Source organism: Oncorhynchus mykiss, chromosome 18 (genome assembly GCF_013265735.2).
Source record: "Oncorhynchus mykiss isolate Arlee chromosome 18, USDA_OmykA_1.1, whole genome shotgun sequence".
Classification (NCBI taxonomy): Eukaryota; Metazoa; Chordata; class Actinopteri; order Salmoniformes; family Salmonidae; genus Oncorhynchus; species Oncorhynchus mykiss.
The window spans coordinates 27,925,782-27,947,535 of record NC_048582.1 but is presented as its reverse complement, the minus strand read 5'-3'; the positions used below and the strand labels follow the sequence as shown (position 1 = coordinate 27,947,535).

General features: G+C 43.3%; 2 protein-coding genes and 1 pseudogene across 2 annotated transcripts; all 3 read right to left on the bottom strand.

The window, feature by feature from the left end:
* Positions 1-358: 358 nt before the first annotated feature.
* On the bottom strand, positions 359-4,163 carry LOC110495958 (tubulin beta-4B chain). Its single transcript, XM_021571508.2, has 4 exons — positions 3,966-4,163; positions 3,550-3,658; positions 1,658-1,768; positions 359-1,564 (listed from the first exon to the last, which is right to left on the bottom strand). Exons 1-4 carry the CDS (start codon positions 4,020-4,022, stop codon positions 504-506), a joined length of 1,338 nt encoding a protein of 445 aa, XP_021427183.1. The 5' UTR covers positions 4,023-4,163; the 3' UTR covers positions 359-503.
* A 2,574-nt stretch (positions 4,164-6,737) lies between these two features.
* LOC118941047 lies at positions 6,738-9,504 on the bottom strand (annotated as a pseudogene).
* Positions 9,505-16,197: 6,693 nt separating this feature from the next.
* si:dkey-1h24.6 (T-cell-specific surface glycoprotein CD28) lies at positions 16,198-21,754 on the bottom strand. Its single transcript, XM_021571503.2, has 4 exons — positions 20,901-21,754; positions 19,349-19,705; positions 18,348-18,487; positions 16,198-16,496 (listed from the first exon to the last, which is right to left on the bottom strand). The coding sequence occupies exons 1-4, from the start codon at positions 20,983-20,985 to the stop codon at positions 16,374-16,376; spliced, it is 705 nt and encodes a 234-aa protein (XP_021427178.1). The 5' UTR covers positions 20,986-21,754; the 3' UTR covers positions 16,198-16,373.

Genomic DNA, 21,754 nt, shown 5'->3' with positions numbered 1-21,754 from the left:
ACTTGAAGGGAGCAAGACCTTGGGTAAGCATGCAATTTGTATGTTGCAGCTTTTATTACACCAATGTCCCTTAAAGAATTCCGATAACACTACGTTGCCAATGAGGCAATTTAGTGCGATTCATTTAAAAAGTAATTTATTTTGCTGTAATCCCACTGTAATCAACTATAAAATTATATTAACAAATTGTGTTATAGAAATGTTTGCCTATGCTTTTACTGCTTCTTAATCTATAAAGGCACCTAACAAGAACTGTATTGTGAAGAAGGGTATCTATTTTAAAATGTATCCTGTTTTTCAGAAACTACTCATCAGTTTTTTAGTAGATCTTTTACATCTACAAAGGAACACAAACAAGTTCAAAAAATGCTGATAAGATTTATTGCAATTACAACAGGTTAAACACTGACAGCAGCTCTTTGTGCAGTGAAAGAATAAAATAATAAACTGAAACCAGGAATGGAATGCAGTTGAAATTGATTTTTAAAATCCCTTTTATCCGTCTAACCCATATCCTCTTCTCCCTCCTCTTCAAACTCGCCCTCCTCCTCGGCGGTGGCATCCTGGTACTGCTGGTACTCAGATACCAGGTCGTTCATGTTGCTCTCGGCCTCGGTGAACTCCATCTCGTCCATGCCTTCTCCGGTGTACCAGTGCAGGAACGCCTTGCGGCGGAACATGGCTGTGAACTGCTCAGAGATGCGCTTAAACAGCTCCTGGATGGCCGTGCTATTGCCGATGAAGGTAGCGGCCATTTTAAGGCCGCGGGGCGGGATGTCGCAGACTGCAGTCTTGACATTGTTGGGGATCCATTCGACGAAGTAGCTGCTGTTCTTGTTCTGCACATTCAGCATCTGCTCGTCCACCTCCTTCATGGACATGCGGCCACGGAAAATGGCGGCCACAGTGAGGTAGCGGCCGTGACGGGGGTCGCAGGCAGCCATCATGTTCTTGGCATCGAACATCTGCTGGGTGAGTTCAGGCACCGTCAGCGCTCTGTACTGCTGGCTGCCTCTGCTGGTGAGGGGGGCAAAGCCTGGCATGAAGAAATGCAGGCGGGGGAATGGGACCATGTTGACAGCTAGCTTACGTAGGTCGGCGTTGAGCTGGCCGGGGAAGCGCAGGCAGGTGGTGACACCACTCATGGTGGCTGACACCAGGTGGTTGAGGTCCCCATAAGTGGGAGTTGTCAGCTTCAGAGTGCGAAAGCAGATGTCATACAAGGCCTCGTTGTCGATGCAATAAGTCTCGTCAGTGTTCTCCACTAGCTGATGCACAGACAGGGTGGCATTGTAGGGCTCCACCACAGTGTCTGACACTTTGGGGGAGGGCACCACACTGAAGGTGTTCATGATGCGGTCAGGGTACTCCTCACGGATCTTGCTAATCAACAGGGTACCCATACCAGAGCCTGTGCCACCTCCAAGGGAGTGGGTGAGCTGGAAACCCTGAAGACAGTCGCAGCTCTCGGCTTCCTTTCTCACCACATCCAGGACAGAGTCTACCAGCTCTGCTCCCTCAGTGTAATGGCCCTTTGCCCAGTTGTTACCTGCACCACTCTGTCCTTTAAACAAACAACAAAAAGTACCGCAATGAGATGTAGGCTATTCACTATGACAAGGTGAAATGAATTTGCAATTTCAAAGCATTTCCTCACCGAAGACAAAGTTGTCCGGTCTGAATATTTGGCCGAATGGTCCAGAGCGGACAGAGTCCATCGTGCCAGGCTCCAGATCAACTAGAATGGCACGAGGAACATACTTGCCACCTGAAATAAATTAACAATTGCATTATGGGTCAATAATTTGTGACAGATTTTCATGCAAATTGTTGAGGATAAAAACCAGTGTGATAAGAGAAAAAGTACATGTTTCCATATCAAAAAAAAAAACCTAAAGTTCAATCTGTTTCCATCGCAAACTGTTGAATTACATAGCAAATGTTCCTACTCTGGTCTTGGCACTCTAGCCAACAGCTTGCAGATACAGTGCGGGTAGGCTAGTCTACATGAGATTGTTTATGGATAAGAGTGAGAATATTTGTATTTGTCAAAAAGCAGACAAGCATCAAGTCACCAGAATTTGACCCTCTATTTATTGGAAAGGAGCATAAAGATCTCATCTGTAGCCTAATAAATGGCATTGTTTCTCTTGAGTCGGAGACCACACCATGTTGCGTGTTTCCAAGTTTACTTCGATATGATGGTTGTTATATCAATATTTGCGCGTAAATGCGTTTCCACCGACAATTTATTTTACCAACACCAAAAGATGTCCATGTCTAGTGTATTTTGTTGTCGACATTTGGAATGTTTACTGACATTCTGTTTCCATCAGGCCTGTCATGACATGCATTACCAGGTTTCCATCCAACCCTTTTAAGGCCTTTGCTGACTACGATTTTAGCCGTCCTAGACAAAATGTCCACATGTCCACAACGATTGTCTGACGTCTTGGCTCATTCAGTGTGACAGGGTCTAGGTCTGGCAATTTTAAGTACCGCTTCGTGCGGTCATAGGCTCTGACAAAATTCTAGCAGTGTCTAAATTTTGGGGCCTTTATCATGTAGTGTGGCTGGTGTTATGAGACGATCCTGGTGACTGACCAATAGGAACACGGTTGGCACTGAGTATGCACACAATAATACAATTAATATAATAGTAAAATTAAAACAAACATTCAGCCTACATGCTGTGCAAGAACGATTTTCCTAATTATCTTTTATACCTGAGATCTGAAATCAGGCCTATTTTATGTCCAAACTCAGAATAAAGTTTTCACAAACCTTATAAGATGCATACCTTGTTTTTCAGAACTCACTTCACTGGCACATAAACAAAAAAGCTTGAGCTGCTGGCACATTCCCAGATCAAAATATCAAATACAATGCTGCAGCTGACTGCAAGCCAATTTCAGAATGTGACTACAGAACAGGAGCAAATCTTACAATCTGGACAGGTTGATATCAATATTTTAATTTAATAATATCAGTGTGACGATGTGTATCTTACGAAGGCCTTTAACTAAAGAGAACACATATTTTTTTAGAAAACTTGACACTACTACAAGCGCAAATACACTTTAAAATCACTTCAACTAGCTACTTTCAATTTGTATATAAGATCTGAAACCACAATAATGAACCAAGCAGGGAGCAGGTCTCCAACCCTCGACCTTCTAGCCCGAAGTCCAGCGCGCTATTGACTGTGCCGCAGAGTCGATATCCGCGCTTATAAAACCAAGATCGTTACACTACTCCCTCCTTTCAAAGAGCGCGTCCTCGCGCTAGCTTGCGATTCAACGTCTTACAGGAACGCGCTCACCGGCCAAGCACACGCACTGTCGTGGATGCAAGGTCCGATCACTTCTGACACCAATGTAATGAAACCGCAGGGAGCAGGTCTCGAACCCTCGACCTTCTAGCCCGAAGTGCAGTGCGCTATGACTGTGCCGCAAAAGCATGCTCGAGCGGACGCTTATAAACCCCGGGTCGTTACAATATCTAAAAAAATACCGCTATGTACATAAAGGATCATTTTCAGTTAGTTACCTGTTGCCTCATTATAGTACACGTTGATTCTCTCAAGCTGCAGATCGCTATCTCCATGATAAGTGCCTGTTGGGTCTATTCCATGCTCGTCACTGATAACCTCCCAAAACTGCAAAAGTATGTTGGAATGGTTAGTGGCATGTGGGCGGGTAAACGTTACTCATAGCATTATAGCTAGCAAGCTAAAGTTAGGTGCTAGCCGAGCAGCCATCGACAGTTGACCGAATTTTACTCTTCATATCAACCACACATTTCAGATAACCAAAGCTAACGTTAACTAACTAACAAATCGCAAATACTTAGTTTGGATTTACCTCATGAGCAGGCTAGCGACACAAAGTTAGCTAGCTAACGTTACTTACTTTGAAAAATGCAACTGTGTTTGCAATACATTTTCATTAAAAAAATGACCTTACCTTGGCACCGATCTGATTTCCACATTGACCGGCCTGCAGATGAACAATCTCCCTCATGTTGAAATCGAGTTTCCGAGTAAATGAATCAAGATCACTTGTAAACTTCCGACTATTTAATCTTTACTACGCGCCTTTTTGTAAGCGTCTGTCTAGCGAGCCGTTGAGAGAGCGCGAGAGGGAAAAGACAGCTTCAGAGCACGTGAGGAATTTGTCTTCTCATGCATTTCATTGGCTAAATCAATATTACATAATTTATCATACAAATGAAAAAAATGCTTGGGTGTGAGCAATGATGTGTGTGTAAACTCAGCAACAAAAAAATATATCTTACTGTCAACTGCGTTTATTTCAAACTTAACACGTGTAAATATTAAAAGTTGTTCATAGTGATGTCTGATGAGGACCTTCCTTATAACAGGCCTACAAATCCCTCAGTCCAGCCTCTCTCAGCCTATTGTGGACAGTCTGAGTGCTGATGGAAGGATTGTGCGTTCCTGGTGTAACTCGGCAGTTGTTGTTGCCATCCTGTACCTGTCCTGCAGGTGTGATGTACCGATCCTGTGCAGGTGTTGTTAAACTTGGTCTGCCACTGCGAGGACGATCAGCTGCTCATCCTGTCTCCCTGTAACCTGTCTTAGGCGTCTCACAGTACGGATATTGCAATTTTCTCATGCCTCCTTGCAGTCCTCATGCCTCCGTTGTGGGGACAGTAAAATTAGTACTCCCCCCCCCCCAAAAAAAAATGCAGTTATTTTTGTATTATGTTTAGTTTAAAAGTATGCATTAACGTAAAGACTTTAAACTCAGGATTCTGTAAAAGCCTACCCCAATCAGGATATGCGTTCACTTTTAGCTTCCTGTGACAACCGGAAGTGCCTTAAATTGGGGTCATAGTGGCTGTTTCGAAGGGTTAAAAAGGTCAGATGTTTCCAAAACTTCGTATCTGTGATTAGGTAACCCTCAAACTGTAAATCAGTCATTTCTCCCAACAGATGTCAATGAAAAAAACTCTCTCACACACACACAGCAAGGATGGAGTGACACAGTGTGGCGCTTAAAGACACACAGAGCCTGCAATGGCATTACCATAATCTCTAGCTCGGTCTGAGCGCAGCGACCGTGAAAAAAGGTAGGCCCATAATGAAGCCTGGACCTAAATTTCAAGTGCTTTTGGGTGACAGCGAAAGAACCGTTAGGGTTAGAAGCACAATTCGACCTCGGGAACGTTCCCGAGGTCCTCCCGATCTGTGCAAGCCTAACCTTGACCGTGTGGCATTAACCCTTAACAGTGAAAACAGTTTTTTTTCATCTCACCGTTTACAATGACATCTCTCCCCATTGGAATACATTGCCTGCTCCCCTAAATTCAACCTGAAGCCTATGTGGGTTATGAATGCCTTATGAACCTGTTTTCGATGACAATTCATCAGGCCATTATGAGGTCAACCTGTGTTGATTCTAAGCTTCCTGGAGCAACCAGAAGTGGTTAAATTCACCCTAAAGGTGTTTTGATGTACCAAACCTGCAGTTTGTGAAAATCACTGCATTCAACCCTGTGTAAATCAGTCAATTCTTAAGGTGTCTGTAATAGAATAATTGTGAAAAAAAGGAAAGTAGTCATTTATAAATGCAATATTTTTGCGCTGTGGCTTCAATACAGCACCCCCCATGTTGAGTCAAAACTCAAATATGCAAACGCCTGTGGTGAGTTGCAGGTCTAACATATGGTGTGAATTTCCTCTGCGGAAGTCTGTCTGTCTGACAGGGGTTCAAGTGTAGTTGCACTGCCTGAGCTAAAAAAAAAAAGGAACAAGGCTTTGTCTATCTAAATACATCTCAAGGTGTTGAACATGGGCAAGCTAAGACCCTCTTGTTTAAAATGAATGATTTCTAGTTGGTTCGAAGCACTAGGAGGGTGTCAGTGTGAACGAATGGTGAACTATCTTGGCCAGTGCTGTGTTACAGTACTGACATGAACACTTGGTAAGCAGAGCCTCTTGAAAACGAGACATGCAACTCTGCAAACATTCCTCACTAGAACCTTGGCGTTCCAGCCTTTGCCCTTAGGTCTGATGTGGACGATTTCGGATTCAAACCCCACCAGTTACATAAGGCTTACAGACATGGAATCTGAGAATGGCATGAACTATGTAAACATAACTTCATAGCTCAAACAATGAGTTGAAGGGGAAGGATGCAGTGGGGAAGAAGGATGCAGTGGGGAAGAAGGATGCAGTGGGGAAGAAGAATGCAGTGGGGAAGAAGGATGCCGTGGGGAAGAAGGATGCCGTGGGGAAGAAGGATGCCGTGGGGAAGAAGGATGCCGTGGGGAAGAAGAATACAGTGGGGAAGAAGGATGCCGTGGGGAAGAAGGATGCCGTGGGGAAGAAGGATGCCGTGGGGAAGAAGGATGCCGTGGGGAAGAAGGATGCAGTGGGGAAGAAGGATGCCGTGGGGAAGAAGGATGCAGTGGGGAAGAAGGATGCAGTGGGGAAGGAGGATGCAGTGGGGAAGGAGGATGCAGTGGGGAAGGAGGATGCAGTGGGGAAGGAGGATGCAGTGGGGAAGGAGGATGCAGTGGGGAAGGAGGATGCAGTGGGGAAGAAGGATAGGTGCAACCAGAAGTCCAGTGATGATGATATAATTCATTGAGGTCATCACTATTTATTTAGTCACCAAAAATGTAAAACATTCAACCTTGAACAACTTTAATACGCAAATAAATAAATAAATCAGATGTCTTTATCAAAAAGTATAAAGAGCATTGTTTGTTCAAAATAAACATATTACAACTCTGACAGGAAGTGCGTCAGAAAATAGTGTAAATTCATGCAGTGTCTTTTCTTGTCCTTGATGCAAGATCTTCCTCCTAGGGATAGTGTAAACAAAATAGTGTAAACACAAAAGAAACATTACTTTGCAACTAAAAGTTAATGAAAAATAAATTAATCCAAAGGAATGAGAGTACAGATGTTTCCCCTGCCATTGATACAGATCAGCCCCCCCCCCCCCCAACACACACACACACACACTCTTACCACTGTGCCTCCCTCCTAAAAATATTTGGGATTTAATTGGTTTCAATTGAAATATTAAAGGTCCTGGGAAATAATCTAAAAACACTGGCACAGAAGCATACTAGCTATGAGACACCATGTGATTGCTGTGTCTGTGTCCTAGTTACTATACTCACCTCCCGGAGTTGGTCTGCAGCAATCTGCAGTGTGGCCCTCTTCTCATCATCAATTACATCAGACAACACGGACCATCTACCATCCTGGAGGCTCACTGGCATTGAGAATACTACACCAGCTGGGAGGTTGTACTGTCCTGCAGAGAGGCCAAGAGAAGACAGACATCAGGGCCTTTATTCATAAAGTGTCTTGGAGAAGGAGTGCTGATCTAGGATCAGTTTAACCTTTTAGATCATAAATTAACAGAGGGCGGGACCTGATCCTAAATCAGCACTCATACTCAGACACTATGAATATAGGCTTCATAGGCAGCACTTATTTAGTATGCTTACTTACTTTCTTGTGTTCTTATTTATTGTATGTTTTTGTTATACCTTGTTATTTTTAGTATTACGTTTGTTGTTGATTACTGCATTGTTGGGTTAAGAGTTTGCAAAAAAAGCATTTCACTCTACTTGTGCCCGTGACATTGAAACTTATCCTGAAACACATGATATAAAATGCTGATACAATATATACAATTACTACATACCCTGGTCCCAGATCTTTAGGTGCTGCAATAGCCAAATCCTATTGCTGTTGTCAATGCTAATGTTACAGCACAAACAGATCTAGGATCAGGCTTAATGATGCAGTCTTTCTATAGCTAAGTCATGTCAATGACTAAAGGAGTTGGCACGTCTGCAAAAACAGATCTGGGACCAGACTAGTATTATTCCCTCCTACCTGCAGCTGTCACTATGTTGACTTTTAACCCTACCTGTGCTGAGTATGCCAAAGGAGAGGACCTCCTTAGCAGAAGAGTTGCAGTTCCAGGCCTTTAGAACCGCAATGATCCTATTAGTGGCTGATATGGCTGTAGCCCTCTGGGACTTGGAGGCTACAGTGGCACGTTGGGAACTGACCAAATTCAGAAAGTCAGACTGTAGCCATTTCCTTTGAGAAAGAAAATATATTCAAAATGTGGGTGTACTATGTGTGCGTTAGAACTAGAGCACTGATGACAGGGAGGTATATTATCAAAACTTAGTGCAGTGGTATTTTTATGGTAGTTGAATATAGGTATGAAATAGCACAGGTGAAGACAGCTTGTCTGTCAACGTTGGACATACAATTTTTGCATCTGAGCTCCTAGAGTGTGCGGCTCTCCTTTTATTTATTTTTTAATGAAATAGCACAGGAACCGTAGCTTCGTCCCAGATCTGACGGTGCCGTCTTGCCAAATCCTAAGGACATTTTGTCATGACAACAACCATAGGAGTTGGCTATACAGCACAAACAGACTAGAGGAACAGTACAGACTCATTGATAAACAATTTGGCAATAACCTATTGGCAAACAGTTAAATTACCTGTCATATATAATCTCTAGGACTGGCTGAGAAAAATCTGATGGTCCCCAGCTGGCCCCTTTGTATTGGAAAACCTTCGCCCTCTGTAGGTCAACATGGGAACTGCCGCTGATGTTGCCCCAACCGATGACATCTGTCACATCTGACAGAAATGATAAAGAAGAATCGCATGAATGTTTGAGTTTTTTTTTCTCCCAATTTAAGGTGAATATGTTTATCCATTTTATAGATACAAATGTAATGGTAATGAAAAAATGAAGGAAAAAAAGTTCATTTGAGGAAGGTTTCACTTGGAATGACTGGGATATGTTGTTGTTGTCTACTTTAGTTGAATGCACTGACTAAGTATGAGAGCAAAATGTATGTAAATGTACAATTTTGATTTGTTACCTGCAGTCTTCACAGACAGCTTCTGTGCAATGTGGGCCCCGCCTCGTACTCCAGTTGACTTGCCATGCCCACAAAGCGTCCGCTGTCAACCGAGGGAGCATTCTCTAGCAAAAGGGAGCACTTCAGATTAACCGAGGAGTTCCCAGCCACAATCACCGCCACGTTCATGTGCGCCCTTTCGTCGTTGAGGTGCCCATACGGTTGGTAACACTCCGACACCTTTCTCACCTTAAAAATAATATGTTCATTTAGCAGACACTTTTATCCAAAGCAACTTAAAGAACTGTCAACACTGAAAGAACTGGACATATGTTCAGCGTATGTGGAGTGGATGATACAAGAATCCAACCCACAACCCTGGTGTTGCTTTCACCGTGCTCTAACTAACCCACGAGCCATTCAAACTACATACCTTGCTTTCTTCCTCGTCCTCCACCCTCTCTGTCCTCAGGCAGTGGTCCTCCTAACCTAGTGGTTAGTCTACCCTGATAGTCAGGGTAGCCTAGTATCAGGGTAGCCTAGTGGTTAGAGCGTTGGACTAGTAACCGAAAGGTTGCGAGTTAAAATCCCCGAGCTGACAAGGTACAAATCTGTCGTTCTGCCCCTGAACAGGCAGTTAACCCACTGTTCCTAGGCCGTCATTGAAAATAAGAATTTGTTCTTAACTGACTTGCCTAGTTAAATAAAGGTAAAAATAAATGTTTAAAAAATCCAGGAGGATGATGAAGTGTGCTTGTTGGAAGGCCTGGTGCAGCTCTGTGTAGACAGTGACTTTATGGAGCTGTGGGAGGGCCAGGTCCTCTGCCTATGACTTCTGTACAAGACAAACATATTTGAGCCAAACATTTTCAAATATTTTCAATGGCAATGGAAATGTCACTTTACTTCCTGAATTGACTCAATTGAAATGGAATTGATCCCAGCCCTGCCTCACATTGAGACGCAGCTAGCTTCCCAACGTACCTGCTGATCCGTATGTGCAGTGGCTTGATGAGGCTCTGATGGTACACCTCCTCCTTCATGCACAGCTCCTGTGTCAACAGGTTCTCTGTTGCAATCTTCATCACCAGTTGAACCTGTCGCCGGCTGGAGCGAGGGAACCTGACAGACCAGCTGAGGCAGGGGAGCCTGGCAATCCGACTGAAGCATGAGAGCCTGACGAGCCGGCGGAGGCAGGGGAGCCTGTAACGGCTCCCGGACCCGACGTCATTCCCACCTAAAAAATCAATTATAAAAAAATGAATAAACACTCCCTGATGTTTCACTTAGGTGAGGCGTCATTCTATAACGATGTGCTCTGAAAGTCTGGAAGCAAGTTCAGGGAGTGAGTGTTTTAATAAAATAAACAGAACATAATACAAAACAAGAAACACAAACAGCACACAGTGATGGAGTCCAGGTAAGTCTGATGACGCGATGGTGACAGGTGTGCGCAATACCAAGCAGCCTGGTGACCTAGAGGCCAGAGAGGGAGCACATGTGACAGTGGGGTTGAATGTTCGATGATTAACGACTCATGGTGTAATTGTAACAACATACAAGAGCTCAAGTCCTTTTGTTCACCTGACCTAGAATTGCTCACAATCAAATGCCAATCGTATTATCTCCGAAGAGAACTCTCCTCAGTTATCGTTATAGCTGTGTTTATCCCCCCGCAAGCTGATACCAAGACGGCCATCAAGGAACTTCACTGGACTTTATGCACACTGGAAACCATATCTTGAGGCTGCATTTATTGTAGCTGGGGATTTTAACAAAACTAATCCAAGAACAAGGATAGAACTACATTCTATCAGCATATCGATTGCAGTGCACGAGTGAGTAACACACTCGACCACTGCTACTCTAACTTCCGCAATGCATACAAGGCCCTCCCCCACCCTCCTTTGGCAAATCTAACCATCTTGTTGCTCCCCTTCTATAGGCAGAAACCAAAACAGGAAACGCCCGTGCTTAGGTCTATCCAAATCTGGTCTGAACAATTGGATTTTATGCTTCAATATTGCTTTGATCACGTGGAAATGGGATATGTTCCCGGGTAGCCTCAGACAATAACATTGACGTATACGCTGATTCGGTGAGCGAGTTTATAAGGAAGTGTATAGGAGATGTTGTACCCACTGTGACTATTAAAACCTTTCCTAACCAGAAACCGTGGATTGATGACAGCATTCGCGCAAACTGAAAGCACGTACTACCGCATTTAATCATTGCAAGGAGACTGGAAACATGGCTGAATACAAACAGTGTTGTTATTCCCTCCGTAAGGCAATCAAAAAAGCAAAGCGTCAGTATAGAGACAAAGTGGAGTCACAATTCAACGGCTCAAACACAAGACATGTGGCAGGGTCTGCAGACAATTACGGATTACAAAAAGAAAACCAGCCCCGTCACGGACATCGACATCTTCCTCCTAGACAAATTAAACAACTTTGTTACGCACTTTGAGGACAATACAGTGCCACCAACATGGCCCGCTACCAAAGACTGTGGGCTCTCCTTCTCCGTGGGCGACTTGAGTAAAACATTTAAACGTGTTAACTCTCGCAGGGCTACCGGCCCAGGGGGCATCCCTAGCCACATCCTCAGAGCATGCGCAGACCAGCTGGCTGGTGTGTTTACGGACATATTCAATCAATACTTATCCCAGGCTGCTGTTCCCACATGCTTTAAGAGGGCCACCATTGTTCCAGTTCCCAAGAAAGCTAAGGTAACTGAGCTAAATGACTTTGAGAGACTAGTCAATGATCATATCATCTCCACCCTACCTGACACCCTAGACCCACTCCAATTTGCTTACCGCCCCAATAGTGGCGGTAAGCCTCAGGAGGCTGAAGAAATTTGGATTGTCACCAAAAACACTCACAAACTTTTACAGATACACAATCGAGAGCTTCCTGTCGGGCTGTATCACCGCCTGGTACGGCATCTTCTCCGCCCACAACCGCAAGGCTCTCCAGAGGGTAGTGAGGTCTGCACAACGCATCACCGGGGGCAAACTACCTGCTCTCCAGGACACCTACACCACCCGATGTCACAGGAAGGCCAAAAAGATCATCAAGGACAACAATCACCCGAGCCACTGCCTGTTCACCCCACTATCATCCAGAAGGCGAGATCACTACAGGTGCATCAAAGTTGGAACCAAGAGACTGAAAAACAGCTTCTATCTCAAGGCCATCAAGCAGTTAATTACTGTTAAATAGCCACCACTTACACATTAGAGGCTGCTGCCCTATATACATAGACATGGAATCACTGGCCGCTTTAATAATATTTACACATATGTACAGTGGGGAGAACAAGTATTTGATACACTGCCGATTTTGCAGGTTTTCCTACTCACAAAGCATGTAGAGGTCTGTCATTTTTTATCATAGGTACACTTCAACTGTGAGAGACGGAATCTAAAACAAAAATCCAGAAAATCACCTTGTATGATTTTTAAGTAATTCATTTGCATTTTATTGCATGACATAAGTATTTGGTACATCAGAAAAGCAGAACTTAATATTTGGTACAGAAACCTTTGTTTGCAATTACAGAGATCATACGTTTCCTGTAGTTCTTGACCAGGTTTGCACACACTGCAGCAGGGATTTTGGCCCACTCCTCCATACAGACCTTCTCCAGATCCTTCAGGTTTCGGGGCTGTTCCTGGGCAATACAAACTTTCAGCTCCCTCCAAAGATTTTCTATTGGGTTCAGGTCTGGAGACTGGCTAGGCCACTCCAGGACCTTGAGATGCTTCTTACGGAGCCACTCCTTAGTTGCCCTTGCTGTGTGTTCATCTTCAATGCTCTTACTGAGGAAAGGAGGTTGTTGGCCAAGATCTTGCGATACATGGCCCCATCCATCCTTCCCTCAATAGGGTGCAGCCGTCCTGTCCCCTTTGCAGAAAAGCATCCCCAAAGAATGATTTTTCCACTTCCATGCTTCACGGTTGGGATGGTGTTCTTGGGGTTGTACTCATCCTTCTTCCTCCAAACACGGCGAGTGGAGTTTAGACCAAAAAACTATATTTTTGTCTCATCAGACCACATGACCTTCTCCCATTCCTCCTCTGGATCATCCAGATGGTCATTGGCAAACTTCAGACGGGCCTGGACATGCTCTGGCTTGAGCAGGGGGACCTTGCGTGCACTGCAGGATTTTAATCCATGACGGCATTGTGTGTTACTAATGGTTTTCTTTGAGACTGTGGTCCCAGCTCTCTTCAGGTCACTGACCAGGTCCTGCCATGTAGTTCTGGGCTGATCCCTCACCTTCCTCATGATCATTGATGCCCCACGAGGTGAGATCTTGCATGGAGCCCCAGACCGAGGGTGATTGACCATCATCTTGAACTTCTTCCATTTTCTAATAATTGCGCCAACAGTTGTTGCCTTCTCACCAAGCTGCTTGCCTATTGTCCTGTAGCCCATCCCAGCCTTGTGCAGGTCTACAATTTTATCCCTGATGTCCTTACACAGCTCCCTGGTCTTGGCCATTGTTGAGAGGTTGGAGTCTGTTTGATTGAGTGTGTGGACAGGTGTCTTTTATACAGGTAACGAGTTCAAACAGGTGCAGTTAATACAGGTAATGAGTGGAGAACAGGAGGGTTTCTTAAAGAAAAATGAACAGGTCTGTGAGAGCCGTAATTCTTACTGGTTGGTAGGTGATCAAATACTTATATCATGCAATAAAATGCAAATGAATTACTTAAAAATCATACAATGTGATTTTCTGAATTTTTGTTTTAGATTCCGTTCTCCCCACTGTATATACTGTATTCTATCCTATTCTACTGTCTTTGCCATTCTGACATTACTCACCCAAATATTTATATATTCTTAATTCCATTCCTTTACTTTAGATTTGTGTATATTGTTGTGAAATTGTTAGATATTACGGTTAGATATTACTGCACTGTTAGAGCTAGAAACAAATCTGCTAAATAACATCTGCTAAACACGTGTATGTGACAAATAAAATTTGATTTGATCTGATTTTCAGTTTTGATTTTTAATACATTTGCAAAAATGTCTAAAAACGTGTTTTTGCTTTGTCATTACAGGGTATTGTACTGTATGTAGATTGATGGGGGGGGGGGGGGGGGGGGGGGGCGACAATTTAATCCATTTTAGAGTAAGGCTGTAATGTAACAAAATTTGGAAAAAGTCAAGGGGTCTGAATACTTCACGAATGCACTGTAGTATACAGTATATGTAGTATATAATATTACAATTGTGCACTATAAAGAGAAAAGGGTGCAGTTTGGTATGTAGCTACTGTTTCATTGCGACATGAAACCTGTACACCTCATAGCCTGTACAGCCCTCTCGCTGTAATTGATTATGGTGACTTGTTGTATATGCATGCAACCTCCTCCGTCTTACAGAGACTGGACTGTTTATCATGCATCCTTGCGCTTTATTACAAATGCCAAGTCACTCACCCACCATTGCACATTGTACAAAATGTTAGATTGGACCTCACTTTATATGCGCAGAAAGATACATTTGCATGTGTTCATCTACAAAGCCCTAAACTCCCTCTTTACCTCTGTAGTCTGGTCTCCTTCTCCACCAGCAGTTACCATACCCGGTCTGCTAGGTGGTTGCTACTTAAAGTCCCCAGGACATTCACAGTATTAGGCAAGATAGCATTCTCTTGTTGTGCACCAGACGCATTGAATAGTCTACAATCCATGTTTCATCTAGATATGTTAGTGCCACTGAATTAATTTAAAATATTGATGGGAGACTCTGTTACAGAGGAGTGTAAATGCTTTTATTTAGGCTGGATCATGTTGTATTGTATTGTTGTATGTTTTAATTATGTAATGTATTGATTGTTGCTGCCTTCTTGGCCAGGTCTCCCTTGAGAAAGAGTCTGGGTCTCAATGGGCTTTTCCTGGTTAAATAAAGGTAAAAAGAAAAATGTAATAGTCTGTTGGTTTAATGCGTTTGCCCTATCTACATAGAAACTACAAGGTGTGCAACATCAGGGTGCAGTCCCTCTTACGCATACTCTAGTGCACAATGGCACAAAACACAAGCCTCCAAGGAAACAGTAGACAGGAAGTGATGCTAGGTGTGTTTTTTTTTTTTTTTTTGTCATTACAGCAGTTTTTTTTGTATTTTAACGTTTCCTCGTGGCTGAGTTACTTAAGTTAACCCTTAAAGGACGAGTTGTAAGTTGTTCTATAAAAATCTGGTTAAACAATGGTTACAACTAAAATATTTGTAATGTGGTGCATGCTGGTGGCAGGGAAGTCAGGCGCAGGAGAATGAACTTGGTAAAAACGGAGCTGTTTAACAAAAATCAAAACCTCCGAAAACCAAAGTAAACAAAATAACAAATAGAGGGTGCAAAAACCATCGCACACCAGAATAACAATAAACACCTACATACAACAAACAATCTCAGACAAGGACAAACAGAAGGTTAAATACACAACATGTAATTGATGGGATTGGAACCAGGTGTGTAGGAAGACAAGAGAAAACCAATGGAAAATGAAAAATGGATCAATGATGGCTAGAAGGTCGGTGACCTCGACCACCGAACACCACCCTAACAAGGAGAGGGACCGTCTTCGGCGGAAGTCGTGACAATATTGCAATACACTGAAACAGTTGAGAGAGGCCTGTAACTGCGGAATGCTCGATTTGAACCACCAGAACCACCAGCAGGGTAGCCTAGTGGTTAGAGCGTTGGACTAGTAACCTGAAGGTTGCAAGTTCAAATCCCCGAGCTGACGAGGTACAAATCTGTCGTTCTGCCCCTGAACAGGCAGTTAAACCCACTGCTCCTAGGCTGTCATTGAAAATAAGAATTTGTTCTTAACTGACTTGCCTAGTTAAATAAAGGTATACATTTAAAAAAAAAAACTTAAGTACAGTAACAAAGAATTAGTCCATTAAAAGGACAAGCAGGGATTTAATAATTCAGTATGCCAGTTTCAATGTAAGATAGTCCCTTATTTTGATACATATACTGTACATGACAATCAGTGGCTCTCAGAGAGAGTGTGTTAAAATGTGGTTCAGTCCCCTCATATTCGGGAACCACTGTTTCCTGTGAGACCCATTCACCACAGAGCTAGGGTCTTCCTACACACCCACTACAAATCAAAGAGGATATCCCTGTGACTGTACGCATAACCAAATTGTGTGTGTTGGCGTGTGTTCGTTCTCTACAGTATGCATGGGGATATTTTCTTATATAGTATGCTGCCCACAACTTCAAGAGTCCATTCTCAATAGTTTCCCAGAAGATCATATTACATCAGACTATAATTATTTGATTAACATTTCTAAGACAACTCTCTTTATTTACACACAATCAGATGAACAATTAGATGTACACCACATAATTTGAAGAGCTAGCTTTTGTATTTACATAAAGAGCTTTGTCTGTTTCTCCAGTCAGCCCTCAAGGGCCAATAAAGGCTCGACTCTCGTGTTGCTTTTGTCTGAGGATGACTGATCAGTATCGTCCCATTCGGATTGGATGCCGGACCCCCTGCTTCTTCCTGGGCCCCCAGAGTGGAGCTTTGGGTTTGATGTTCATGTAGTCGCTCTGGGAACACTTCACTCTCCTCAGTCTGAGCTGAGGATCAAATTCACAGAAAGAGGTGGAGAGTGAGTAGGGTGAGCTCTGTATATGTATGCTGTGGTAGTTGCATAAATCTGTCTCCATGTATCACTTGTGTTTTCAATACATACAGTACCAGTCAAAAGTTTGGACACACCTACTCATTCAAGGGTTTGTCTTTATTTTCTACATTGTAGAATAATAGTGAAGATAGTGAATAGTGAAGACATCAAAACTATGAAATAACACATATGGAATCATGTAGTAACCAAAAAAGTGTTAAATAAATCTAAATATATTTTATATTGGAGATTCTTCAAAGTAGCTACCCTTTGCCATGATGACAGCGTTGCACACTCTTGGCATTCTCTCAACCAGCTTCATGCGGAAGTCACCTGGAATGCATTTCAATTAACAGGTGTGCCTTGTTAAAAGTTAATATGTGAAATGTCTTTCCTTCTTAATGCGTTTGAGCCAATCAGTTGTGTTGTGACAAGGTAGGGGTGGTATACAAAAGATAGCCCTATTTGGTAAAAGACCAAGTCCATATTATGGCAAGAACAGCTCAAATAAGCAAAGAGAAATTACAGTCCATCATTACTTTAAGACATGAAGGTCAGTAAATTCAGAAGATGTCAAGAACTTTGAAAGTTTCTTCAAGTGCAGTTGCAAAAACCATCAAGCGCTATGATGAAACTGGCTCTCATGAGGACTGCCAAAGGAAAGGAAGACCAAGAGTTACCTCTGCTGCAGAGGATAAGTTCATTAGAGTTAACTGCACCTCAGATTGCAGTCCAAATTAATGCTTCACAGAGTTCAAGTAATAGACACATCTCAACATCATCTGTTCAGAGGAGACTGCGCGTATCAGGCCTTCATGGTCGAATTGCTGCAAAGAAACCACTACTAAAGGACACCAATAAGAAGAAGAGATTTGCTCGGGCCAAGAAACATGAGGACATTAGACCGGTGGAAATCTGTCCTTTGGTCTGAGGAGTCCAAATTTGAGAATTTTGGTTCCAACCGCCGTGTCTGTGAAACGTAGAGTAAGTGAACGGATGATTCCAGCATGTGTGGTTCCCACCGTGAAGCATGGAGGAGGTGTGATGGTATGGGGGTGTTTTTCTGGTGACACTGTCAGTGATTTATTTAGAATTCAAGGCACACTTAACCAGCATGGCTACTACAGCATTCAGCAGCGATACGCCATTCCATCTGGTTTGCACTTTGTGGGAAAATTCACAGGACAATGACCCAAAACACTCCTCTGGGCGATGTAAAGGCTATTTGACCAAGAATTAGAGTGATGGAGTCCTGCATCAGATGACCTGGCCTCCACAATCACCTGACCTCATCCCAATTGAGATGGTTTGGGATGAGTTGGACCGCAGAGTGAAGGAAAAGCAGCCAGCAAGTGCTCAGCACATGTGGGAACTCCTTCAAGACAGTTGGAAAAGCATTCCAGGTGAAGCTGGCTGAGAGAATGCCAAGACTATGCAAACCTGTCATCAAGGCAAAGGGTGGCTACTTTGAAGAATCTCAAATATAAAATATATTTAGATTTTTTTTAAAACTTTTTTTGGTTACTACATGATTCCATATGTGTTATTTCATAGTTTTGATGTTTTCACAATTAATCTACAATGCAGAAAATAGTAACAAAAATGAGTAGGTGAGTAGGTGTGATGACTTTTGACTGGTCCTGTATTCTATATTACATTCTTGGACTAAATAGTTCATTATGCATTGAATGTATGCCAAGGCTTGAGAGATTACTTATATATTTTTTTATCTCAGGAGGCAGCACCTCATGGATGTAAGACAAGTTACCATCTCTCTGAGTAAAGGAAGCGAGATGCCACTTACCCAGATGACAAAGGCGATGACAGTGACAGCCAGGCCATAGATGATGGTGATCCAGAACCCCAGCACCCATGCCCAAACAGGGACACCATCCACTCTAGAGCCTACACATCCCACAGGCTTTCCTGCCTGGCACTGGTATGCTGACCAACCAATCAGAGAGAGAGAGATGTAAGTTTTAAACTTCAAGGGGTAGTTTTACAGATCCAGATGAAGTATACTCCTGGGGTACTTGAGTTTTTACACTGAAAGTGCTTTTTAAGTCAAATAAATAAGATGATCTAGGTCCAGGAAACTGGCCCGTTTGGCCTTTAAGCACAAGTACATCATTAGAATATACACTAAATGCATAAAACATTAGGAACACCTTCCTAATATTGAGATGCATCCCCTTTTGCACTCAGAACAGCCTAAATTCGTCGGAGCATGGACTCTACATTGTGTCGAAAGCGTTCCATAGGGATATTGGCCCATGTTGACTCCAACGCTTCCCACAGTTGTGTCAAGTTAATTGAATGACCTTTGGGTGGTGGAACATTCTTGATACACACGGAAAACTGTTGAGCATGAAAAACGCAGCAGCGTTGCAGTTCTTGACACACTCAAACCGATGTGTCTGGCACCCACTACCATATTCTGTCTAAATGCACTTAAATCTTTGTCTTGCCCATTCACCCTCTGATTGGCAAATATACACAATCCATATCTCAATTGTCTCAAGGCTTAAAAATCCTTCTTTAACTGGTCTCCTCCCCTTTATCTACACTGATTGATGTGGATTTAACAGGTGACATCATTAAGGGACCATAGCTTTCACCTGGATTTACCTGATCGGTCTTTGTCATGGAAAGAGCAGGTGTTCCTAATGTTTTGTACACTCAGTGTATATTCCTTCAAATCAAGATATAGCATTTTGAACTACTGTGCGTGCATGCATGCCTGCGCGCATGCATGTGAATTTGTGTGTGCTTGCAATAGATTAGTTCATTTTGAAGTAAACATACCTTCAACCAGGACCACAGTCTGAGTCTCGTCTTGTACTTTCTCAATGGGAGGTGGGTACATGGGTTGCCCCTCACAGGTATAGACCCCAGCGCGCTCCGTGGTCATTCCAGAGAGGACAAAACTGACCGTATGGTCCTGTTCGTTCACCCTCAGCCCCAGACCCTCCCCAACAGGACTCACGGTCTCTGTGGAGTTGTGGTTGTGAGCACTGTCGTGAGTGTGGTTGCCAACCTCGACCAAGCCCAAGTAAAGGTGGAATCTCATTTCCTCCTGGTCCTTGCCTGTCAGGTTGGGGCAGCTGACCGATGCAGTGCCGTTGACAGACACACGGACCACATGGAACGTTCTAAGCTTGTCTGGTGAGGGAAGGTCAAAAGTCAAACAGAGGCCGTCAGTTGTGTGCGTTATATCAGGGGGAAGTAGACAAGGGCTCTGTTTAAATACTTCCCTCCGTCTTTCCTTGAAGAAATCACTGATCTGACACAGCAAGATTTGGTGAGTGCAATGGGGTGTAAACTTCTGAGGACTTTTGGAACTCACAAGTATAGTAAAACGCGCACGCACGCACGCACGCACGCGAGCACACACGCACGCGCGCATGCACGCACACACACACACACACACACACACACACACACACACACACACACACACACACAGGAAATGGCTTCTGAGGCTTACCTAGTCTTTTTATACTCTCATGTTTGGATTATTCACATGCATAATTTCACAGTATTTTAACCCACACATTGAACATTCTCCAAAACAACTGTTGTGGCCTGAGATTTCAAAAAGTGGTGGAGCGAGGCAGTCCCGTAACTGTGTGGAATAGAAAATGTGAGTCATTTAGTTGAATCCTTGTCACCCCCACCCCTGCCGTTTCATTTCTGCAAGTCCTATCAAAAAGAGGAAACAGCCAATTCAATGCATTACATACACCTGCTTATTCTATTCATAATATAGCTGCAGTACAGATGTAAAAGCATATCCACATCTGTAATAGGGGTTTAACTACAGTAGTTTGAGTAAAGCGTTGGAGGAATTCAAACCACTGCAACTAGCATCCACATCTAATAAAACCATGCAACTCTGCAAGCATTGCAATCTTGAATGATCTGCAACTCTTTGATTGGTCCACCTTTTGCTTTTGTTCCAGTTATCAGAATGTTCTGGTAGTGCTATGGATCCTGCCTGATGTGACATTTGTTGATACTGAGAATATAGATTAACGTAAATGACAAAGTCCAATGGTGAAACATTCAGATAGAAATGTAACAATTAGAGCTGAAACGATTCCCTATTCTGCCTGACAGACATTCATATCTATTCTACATAATACATTTGTAAATGAACATTTTATAACGTTCCTGAACTGGCCCAGAGCTTTTTATTTATTAATTTTGGCCCATATCGATCCCCCCCAGGTTTTTATTTTGATGTTACATGTACATACATTACATCTGGGTGGATAGTACTTAGTATACATAATACATCATGTTTTCAGTCATAACTACTATAGAATGTGAGCTTTTAAGCAGGCCCAGGTCTTACCTTTACAGTTGTGGGAGCTTATCATGTTGGCAGCACTGGAGAGGCAGAGGGAGAGGAGGATTGTGGGTATCCAGTAAACGTTCATCTTGAAAGTCCTCAGTTTTGTGGTGAAATTGAAGCTCCCCTAGTATCCCTTTACAGTGCACAACAATCAGGGTAAATGAGACGATACACTGTATGCCAACCAGACCGAGACAGTGACTGCTCTGCTCTACCTAGACATCACTCAACACATGCTCGTCACACGATGACAGCGTACATCTCATAACATCCTTCCCTGTCACTTCACTGTGACCAACAATCTGGCCCTCGTTGACTGTAAGCAACGCTCTCTCTGCTGCACATCTAACAGGGCGACTGACTGCACAGACTCTTAAGGAAAAAACATCCGCACTCTGTGGCAGTGCACTCTGAACTTCACAAGAGTATCCGCCCTCTAACGGTGTGTGACCTTTGATGCCCTTTGAATTTGATACTTCTCTGTGTGTTAGGGCTTGGAACCTCGTATCGCATTAGTCATGTTTGATTTCGCCCTTCTTATCTCAGAACTGTTATGTAGATTCACTTTATATCATCTTTCACTGCTTCTGGTAGAACTCGCAGAAACCCACCTGGGCTACAGCACCAATGTGAGTGACCGGGGTTCGAACCTGGGTCTTGCCCACAAGACTGTGTTAGCCTGCTGAGCTAGAGCTAATGCAAGCTCTCAGGTCTCAGGCAGAGTTACTCATCACGCGGTTGTTACATAGGCCTACCTAGCACCTGTCAGTGACAACCATCGCACAACGTGGGGTTTGTCTGTGGTTATGTGACTGTCTCCTGCAACAGACAGTCAGTCAGTCAGTTAGTCAGAT